This window comes from Humulus lupulus, chromosome 5 (assembly GCF_963169125.1).
Source record: "Humulus lupulus chromosome 5, drHumLupu1.1, whole genome shotgun sequence".
NCBI classification, from domain to species: domain Eukaryota; kingdom Viridiplantae; phylum Streptophyta; class Magnoliopsida; order Rosales; family Cannabaceae; genus Humulus; species Humulus lupulus.
Genome location: NC_084797.1, coordinates 17662833 through 17672764, shown reverse-complemented (window position 1 = coordinate 17672764; position 9932 = coordinate 17662833). Strand labels below are relative to the sequence as shown.

General features: G+C 33.5%; 1 protein-coding gene across 1 annotated transcript; it reads right to left on the bottom strand.

Moving 5' to 3' along the window:
* Positions 1 to 4641: 4641 nt before the first annotated feature.
* On the bottom strand, positions 4642 to 5897 carry LOC133834560 (uncharacterized). Its single transcript, XM_062264210.1, has 3 exons — positions 5066 to 5897; positions 4934 to 4978; positions 4642 to 4843 (listed from the first exon to the last, which is right to left on the bottom strand). The coding sequence occupies exons 1-3, from the start codon at positions 5817 to 5819 to the stop codon at positions 4725 to 4727; spliced, it is 918 nt and encodes a 305-aa protein (XP_062120194.1). The 5' UTR covers positions 5820 to 5897; the 3' UTR covers positions 4642 to 4724.
* Positions 5898 to 9932: the final 4035 nt, after the last annotated feature.

Sequence of the window (9932 nt, the reverse complement as noted above, 5' to 3'; positions counted from 1 at the left end):
TCGTTGCTGTTTGGGTAGATGCTGCTCTGGGACGAACTCCACTCCGTTATGAGCCTTCAACTCATTGACATATCTCTTCTAGGCACCCTTGCTCATGCCGGCCAAATGGGCGCCTCCAGAGATCGTGGATATCTCTCCTCCTATCACATGAGGAGGGGTGTCCTGATCTAGATGGGGCCCGGGCTGAATTACCAGAGCTCCTGGAGTCGGTTGATCGGCAGGAACTCTATTCTGCGCATATTGAGCCAAGGGTCCGGCTCTAATGAGAGTCTCGATCTCATCTTTCAAATGCCTACAATCATCAGTGTTGTGGCCAATGTCGTTGTGGAATCGATAAAACTTGGAGGGGTCCCACTTGGCCTTCTGGTGCTTCAAAGGCTCCGGCTTTTTCCAGGGAAGGCGGGCAGAGTTCGCTAGGAAAATGTTCTCCTTAGTGCTTGTGAGCTCGGTGTAAGTCGCGTAGACTGGCTTAAATTTTTCCACGGGCTTGTTCTTCTTTGGGCCGTGCTGGCCGCCTTCGCTGCTCCCTTTTCTCTTGCCTCCACCCAATTGGTTGTTCTGTGTAACGGTTTGAGTCATTTTCACGACACCCGTTCCCACTCCAGCAGGCTGATCAGGGGCTTGGTTGGTTCCTGCGACCGATGCTCACGCCTCTTCCAGGTTTATCCATCCCTGGGCCTTGTTTAGGAATTCGTCCACGGTGCTGACACCTTTTCTCTGTATCTCTTTCCAGAGTCCGCCTCCAATGGGGATTCCAGTCCTCAAGGCCATAAGCTTGGAACTATCGTCCGCGTCCCTAGCTCGAGCCACAACGTTTGCGAACCTGCTCAGGTAAGCTTTCAAAGGTTCCTCGGGCTGCTGCTTTACGTTTCCCACGGTGTCGGATTTAACGCGGGCAGCCTGAGAAGCTCGGAATGCCCTCTTAAAGTCGGCAGAAAAGGTTTTCCACGAGCTGATGGACTGCTTTTTATTCTGCTTGAACCATTGCCTGGCCGGCCTAGTCAAGGTGGAAGGAAATATCAAACACCTTAGCTCGGGACCGATGTTGTGGGCCATCATCAGGGTGTTGAACATACCCAAATGATCCGACGTGTCTCCGTCTCCATTGAACTTGGACAAGTGGGGCATACGGAAACCAGGTGGATACGCCGTGGCTGCTATGCTGGGGGTGAAGAGCTCGAGTTCGTCCCCCGAGTCGTACTCATCTTTTTCCTTTTCCGATAAGAGCTTCTTCATCAGCTCCTCCATCTGAGCTAGATGCTCGAGGGTTTGGTCCTTACTTCCTTGGTTGTTCTGGGGCTGTTCAACAGCTCCAGTTCCATTGTAAGCGTTAGGCGGGTTATTGTCCCTCCAAGCTTGAGCTAGGTTAGGTGGGACATTCTCACTGTCGCGTACTTCCAACAGACCTTCCCCTCGGTGAGCACGACTACCATTTCTAGCTGGATCTCCTCTCTGAGAGTTGAGGCGATCTCGAAGATCGGCCCTCGGGGTGGTCCGAGGGCTTTGAGTCGAACTCAGACGATGGCGCAGGTCTTCGCCAGACATGCCACTTCGATGACTCCCAGTCTAGTAACTCTCGTTTGAAAAACTCAGAGCCCGCTGCTGAGGGTGAGGATCTGGGAATTCCCCGTGCGCTTGGCTGCGACGGGAAGGACAAGCGGAAGGAGGATTTCTCCTACTTCTCCCATGAGCTGGAATGTCTCGGATTGGACGGGGAGGAGATGGGTATCTTATTGGTGACAGGGGATGCCTAACTGGTGACGCGATCCTAGTCCCGTCTGGGCGGACCAAGCTAGGTCGTGGCCGCTCCACTCTACCATTCCCCGCGTCTCACACTCGGCAGTCTGACCGTTGTGTAGGACGGTAGGCCGGGGCAGGCTGTCTTCGCGAGCCCTCCCTGGATCTCCTCCGCGAGCTGCCTCGAGCTCTTCTGGGTGCATTCGAGGGTGGAATCAAGCTAGGAGTTGAGGTCCGGACCGATTGACTGAATTGCTGACCGGCCCTAGGAAATTCCTCAAACACAGTTTCTTGGTGGTGGTGTGACGTGGGAGTAGAACTCGGAGTCGAGGTTCTGACCGAACGGCTAGGCCTGGACTGGTTATCCCGGCGGGACTTATGAGTCCCACTATGCCTCTTTGTGATGTTAGCGTCGGTTGTAAGAGATGGTAACTGGGCCAAGACCTCTTCGATCTACTTTTTTGCTCTTGACAGCTGACTTCTCAACTGTACGTTTTCCATCTTTATCGCTGTGTAGAAATCCGGGTTCGGATTTGGCGACCGGGGTGCCGAACTTCCGATGTCGCCCTGGCCCATTGGCTGCTTTCCCGGTTGCTGTTGAACCTCGGGGTTTTGTTCATCGGACATGGCGACATGGCGGGCCTCCTGCCCATCATGTTGATTCGCTTCATTACCATGCCTCGAACAAGTAACCACCATGATCAGGTTTCTGCAATAGCACCAATCTAAATCCTCTCACCGAAAGCACCAAACTGTTGATGCGGTTCTTCGCCAATAGATAATTATACGAATAAACGGGATGGATTAGTGCTAAACAATTAACCGTAATATGTAAATATTTATATTCCAAACTGTCGAAATTAGTATTGTGGGAAGGTCATCACTCCTTTCCTTTTAGGTGGTTCGAAGGTTAAAATCCCTCTAGTCTACCAGTCAATATTATTGATATTTCTCAAGTATTCCTTACAGAGTGTTTCTTTACAATAAAAAACGCCCAACCCCTTACAACACCGAGGGTCTCAATATTTATAGGGAGATGATATCTGGGTGTTGGTAGAGGGGGTCATCCCGTGACCTTCTTACCCATCATGTCATCTTTGTGACACTTATGATTAATTCCTAAAACCTGACAATGAGGTGTTGTCTAATCAATAGGTAAGGGGGATAATGGGCCACATGGCCCAAACCAGCCGTGGGGTGCCTGAACACGCACGTTTATGCTGCGTGTCCGAGAATTCAAGAATGGACTAGACACGTGAAGTCTGATATGCGCACATTTACATTGCGTGGTTGACTTCACAAATGGTCGGGGATCTCAGATCTATGCTGCACCTTGAGCTTGATGTAGCGCCAGCTTGTGATATCCGTACAGCTGACCCGTTGCCTTTGAGTATACTTGCTAACTCTTTGATCAGCTCGGGCTAAAGAAGTGGAGACTCGTAACAACAGCTCCGAGTAGACGGAATCCACGTAGCAGATTGAATTATGCCCTTTTCCAGCTCGCTAATAACTCGTGGATATTTAGGGCGTACACTATGGTTTTGAGCAGAATATTGACGAGCCCTACATTTACTAACTCAAGGAAAACAACATTGTGGTATTTTTTATTCTCTATGTGGATGATATCTTACTCATTGGAAACAATGTTAAGAAACTATTAGACATAAAGAATTAGCTGGGAACTCAATTCTAGATGAAGGACTTGGGTGAAGCAAGTTACGTTCTTGATATTCAGATTTTGAGGGATAGAAAGAACAAAACTTTGGCTCTATCTCAACCAACTTAAATAGATAAGGTGCTTGAGCGTTTCTCTATGAAAGATTCAAAGAAAGGACGTTAGCGTCCTAACATGGAATCCATCTTTCTAAAAAGCAATTTCCACAAGCCCCTGAAGAGAAAGATAATGTGAGAAGGATTCCTTATGCATATGCAGTTGGAAGTCTAATGTATGTTATATTGTGCACTAGACCAGACATCTTCCATGTAATGGGAGTTGTGAGCAGATACCAGTCAAACCCAGGAATGGAACATTGGATATCGGTGAAGCACATACTGAAATATCTTTGACGAACTATGTAATATAATTAAGTTAATTTTGCTAATAAGTTATATGATAATTTGTTATACTATATGACAACTCATTAGTTTCTGAAATAGATTTAAATGTAACCGAAATGTGTCTTAAATAATAAAACATTATAATATAACCTAAAAATGACTAATTAGTATCTTAAAATACAAATTTTCTACAAATAAGTTTTGGGGTAACCAAATGTATATAAAATAATATAGTCTAATAATGAATCTTTTTATAAAAAAGTAATCAATAAATATCTTATTGCCATCAAAAGTAACCAAAAAGTTACTTTTTAAAACCTAGAAAAATGGAAAATTCAGATTCCATGAACTTTTCTATTTCATGTATATTAGTATTAAAATTCGGTATTTTTTTTCATGTGGCAATGCATTTTTGTAAGTAAAAATTTTCTTAAGGTATTTTTGTATTTTACATATATATATATATATATTTGAAAAATCCTGAAAGTTTATTTCTAAATATAACTTTCTATGCATAATTGTTTTTTTTTTTTTTTGACTAAAAATGACATTTAGTAAAAAAAAATTTATATTAAGACAAAAAAGATTGTGACTAATAGACACTTATCAAAAATAAATATATCTAAAAAATTCTCATGAGCAATTTTGTAGCGAAAGAAAAAATCAATTCTCAGTAGAAATATTGGACTTGTTTTATATATTGATAGGTGAACAATTTTTTTTTTTAAATTGTCTTTAAAAAAAAATCTAAAAATGAGTAATTAAGGGTGTTCATTAATGTTTTAGGAGATCAAGTTTTTTAAAACAATTAAGGATGAAAACCCAGAAGAGATACACACCATCATGTGGCAAATTTTGCAATTTTCATAGTTGAGTAAAAATGCTATTATTCGAACATAAATAATTATTCAATTATTATTATTTTAACATTAAGAATACCATATATAAGAAATCAGATATATGACATAGTGATCTAAAAACAAAAGCTCTCGATAATACTTACACAGCCCATCCCATATTATAGTCAATGGTACTCCACGCAGATACCCTAGAACAAGACAATAATGAATCAGAACAATTCATAGATGTGATGTAAAAATAAAAATATCTTAAGCAATTATGTAACAATTAAGCCTACATATTAAAGAAAAGTTGCAGAGTAACCAATCCCCCAATATCCGGCCTGTAATCATTTAAGATAAATCAAACATTATTGGATATCGAAACAAAGTTGAGTTAATTCAATAGAGAGCGAAGAAAAACTACTTACGACGAGCTTTGGATGTTTTTTCTGCAGCAACACAACGACAATGGATCTCGTTGGAATAATCGATGTGGCATAAATATTTTCCGTTGGTGAAACCTGTTTCCATCCACGAAAGCTCAAAGCCATAGACAAGCTCGTTGTGAATATCTACATAAGAAGTATTCTTTCCATTCACTATTGTCTGATCTGATACGAGGGCCCTTAGCTCCGTGCGGCACCCGCTCGCCAAATCAGAAACGTTAAAGCCACCATCGACCACATAGTAGTGATGATAATAAGAAGAAATAACGTGACCAATGTTGCAAGGAGAGGTGTCTATATAATAAGAGGAGTTTACTGGTTTCTCACATTTCAAGAATACTATACTCTTTAGTAGTTTCAGACGTTGATTCCTAAATAAATTTATGTAAGGGCTGTAGTCATTGTGCCTATATTCTCGTAGAAAGTCATTTGGAAGGGAGGAGCAATTGGTTTTGTCAAGATTGGAGTCCACTAATCGAATGGTGTAATTGACATAATTGATTGAGCGCACCAAGTATTTGACAGAATTTAAGTGTAATACCGTAAGATTGTTCTCACAAGAAAGCTGAAAATTAGGGTAGCCACACTGTTTTGGATCGGTGTTAAGTCGGAAAGGACTGGTTATGTTGATGATGTTATCACAAGAAGAAGGCGGACAATGAGGGTTCGATTTTGCATGGGCAATTGCAAGGACGAAGAAGAAGGGCAACATCAAATAAAGAAGGGCATGAGCCATGGAATATCTTAAGAGAAGGACCTTCCTCGTTCCTTATGGTACTGGACAGAGAAAGAGAGAACGCCTTTCTACACTCACTGAAATATGTAATTTGATCGAAGATGATATATATACAATTAAAGCAGTAAGTACTATTTAAATACTACAGTACGCGCATTCTTTGGTCACGATTCAATAGCTAAGACGACTGTATCCAAAACACAAATTTAATTAATAAATTTTTCTAAATTTAATGAAGTTGCTCTTAATTATATAATTTCTAAATTCAAATTTAATTATTTAATTATATATAATAACTGATTAAAATTTGGTCATATTAATAAAAATTATTTATTAAATATGAGTCTAAGATACCAAATATGCATGATTTAAAAATACAAAGTATCATATCAACATTATTAAAAAAAAAAATTACCAAAACAATACTTTGCAAAAAGACAGGTACCAAATGAGTAAATTGAGAAAAAAAATTTAAGTTAGAGTTTATAACATAATTTGTAATCAATGTTATATCTCTTTTATATAAAAAATGTGTAGATAGATAAAATTCTTAATTTTAACCGTTTGTTTTGTTAACTTTAACAGAATATTTTAAATATTTAATGTAATATACTTTTAAAACTAATTAAAAATAGATATTTATTCATTATATTAATATAATTCAAATTCAAATTCAAATTCAAATTCAAATTCAAATGTTGTAAAATATTATTATTATAATAATATTTAATAATTATATTAATAAAAAATTTAAATGTAATAAAATATTATTATAATAATAATATATAATCCTATTTTTTACTAATTGTATTTATTAATATGAATTCAAATATTATAAAATATTATCATTATTACAATATTTAATACAAGAGTATATATTTAATACTTATATTAATGTAAATTTAAATATTATAAAACATCATTATAATAGTATATATAATACATAATCTAAATTTTTATTAAAGACAATTATCATTTATGTTTAAAAAGGTTATTACATTATATATATTTTTAAAAAAACTATAAACAATGTTTTGGTTTAATTTTTCATTTAATATAGTTATGTTATTCTTTTATATATAATATTGTATATTTATTTGAAATTTACATGACAATAATATAAATTTAATAAAAATAACTAATAAATTCTATAAATAAAACTAAGTAAATGTGCATTGCATATTCCTTGTATCTAGTGTATATATATATATACTAGGTAGAAACAACGTGCATCATTGCACGTTTGCTTAGTTTTAAAGTTGTAAACATTGTCTATAATTTTAATAAAAATTGGTTCATTGTTTATAAAATATATATATAATAGAATGAATTATAGTTCTATAGTATATATAAATATTTATATCAATAATCTCTACATATATGACATCTAAACATAACGTTGACATATATATATATTTATATGGCTACAATAATATATAAAAAGAAATTAATAATAAAAATAAAATAAGAATAGAAAAAATCATAGTGTAGACAGTAGTATACATGCATCAACTATTTTTATTTTCTAATGTATCTCACAATGTCCTTTGGTGAATTTGATGAAGAAAAATAGCTCCAATCACTTGATAAAAAATAAACTATCACACAAATTTATAAGATAACAAAAAATGATATGTATGCATTTTTTATTTTTAATAAATATAATTGAATTATTTAAATTATCATAAAATATCTTAAAAAATATCATATTTTAATTAATTAAATTTTTTTAAGTTTATGTTTATTCTAGTTTTTGAATTTAGAAGTGACAACAAAAGATTATATATTATATGTTTAATATAATATTAAGTTTAAATTTAATTAATTTTTTTAAGTTATAAAATAAATAATTGTATTATTTTTAAATAATTATTATAGTAAAATATCTCAAAAATATCATATTTTAATTTATTTAATTTTATTTAAGAATCTACCATTAAATATAAGAATATTTCGTTTTAATAAAGAATATTATTTTAAAGTTAACCCAAAAGAATAATAAACCCTTAAAATAAAAAAATTCTGTTATCTACATATTTTTTTATATAGAAGAGATATTTGAAATTTTGATTGATATATTTAAGTTGAATTATTTATATTTTTGCATTTATATATATATTTATAAAATTGATCATAAAATTACCAAATGTTATATGGATGACACGTGTAAATGTATTAGTGGTCCACTTTATATATTTTTTTTATAAAAAGTTATTAATTAATTTTAAATAATAAAAGATAAAGAAATATAATTAAGTTTTACTACATCTCTCTTTCTCTTCCTCATCTTCTTCTTTTTCCACTTTCCCCGACGCTCCCTCACCTTTCTTCTCTTTCTTTCTATCCTTCACCTTCACCTTCTTCATGCAGTTTCCCCCTTCGTTGCTGAATCGACCTCCGCCGTTAACGAATCACCACGCCTTCGCCTCCACACCATTGACCACGCCTTCGCCTCCACACCATTGACCACGAACCAGTGGCTTCTTCAGATTTGAGATGGCAGTTTCACGACATGAACAAGGGCTTCCGATGGATCGATGGAGGCGACAGAGGCTTTGCCAAGGTGGGGATTGGAGGCTCACAGTCGACAGAGGTCAAGGGTTTGGTGGTTTATGGGATTGTAGAAAATTGGTTTCTGGGATTGTGTTATGCTTCGCCAAAATTCTAGTTTGAGTTGTTTTCTAGCATCTCCTTTGCTGCTAATATGTTGAATGAAAAGTTGTTTGAATGATTGATTTGGGTTTTGGCTTTTTTTTTTCTGGGTATAAAGTGAGGAAGGAACACGTGTAGAAGATAAGAAGAAGAAATAATTTTTTTTTAACAGGACTTAAAACTTAAATAAAATTTAATAAATAAATAATTAAATAAATTAAAATAAGATATTTTTATACTTAAATTTAAATATATAAATAATTAAACAAATTAAAATATGATTTTTTTTGATATATTTTACAATAATAATTATTTAAAAATAATAAAAACATACGTTTTATAACTTAAATAAAATTTAATTAAACTTCATGTATTAGAATAATATTATATTAAACATAATAATATAATATAATCTACTATCAACTAGTAACAAACTTAGCTTTAAAATCTACTTATAATATTAATATTATATTAAACATATAATATATAATCTATTGTTGTCACTGCCAAATTAAAAAATTAAAACAAACATAAACTTAAACAAAAATTAATTAATTATTCAAAATAGTTAATACATGTGTACTACTCTATACTATGAGTTTTTTTATTTTTATTATTAATTTATTTTTAAATATTATTATAATTTATATACATATATCATCTAGCTATATCAATATTGTATTTACATGTTATGTAGAGATTATTGATATAAAGATTTAGATATATTATAGAACTATTTTATTATATATATTTAAAAAAAGTGAATGATTTTTTATTAAAATTATGGACAATATTTTGCCTAATTTTTTTAATATATTTATGTAATACATTATATTAAACATATTTTATTTATTTAAAATTTATATGATAATTAAAAAATATAATAAAAATAAATACATATTCTATTACAACTTTTAAATAATTAAACATATTTACAATTTTAAAATTAAACAAAGTGTATTGTATTTTACTTTTACCTTGTAAGTATATAAATGCCAAAATATAATGTATTTGGGTCACAATTAACCTATTCATTTATATATTTAAAAATAATAAAATTAGAGGAGGATAGTCTTACTTCATACGTAATTAAACATTTTTTTTATAAATATATTAATCAAATCAAATGTTTAAATCGTATGTGATCATGCTACCTTGAAGGGATACCAACTACCGTTGGATGAGTCTTAGATTATGATTTAAGGATTGAACCTCCATTATCAAGAAACAAAAGTTTAGTTGACTTGAAGTCTCACCATATATTTGTAGATAATAACTATTGAAAAGTCGCCACATGCAGATGAATAAATGATATATATGGTGAAAAATATGTAAATATATATTTTGATGGGGTGGGCTCAACATTTTTCAAAGATTACTGTATTTAACCGATCAATATGTGTAGGGTACGAAATAGTTCAATTCCCTACAATTTCTTCTACTTTGTGTTGATTTTTTTCC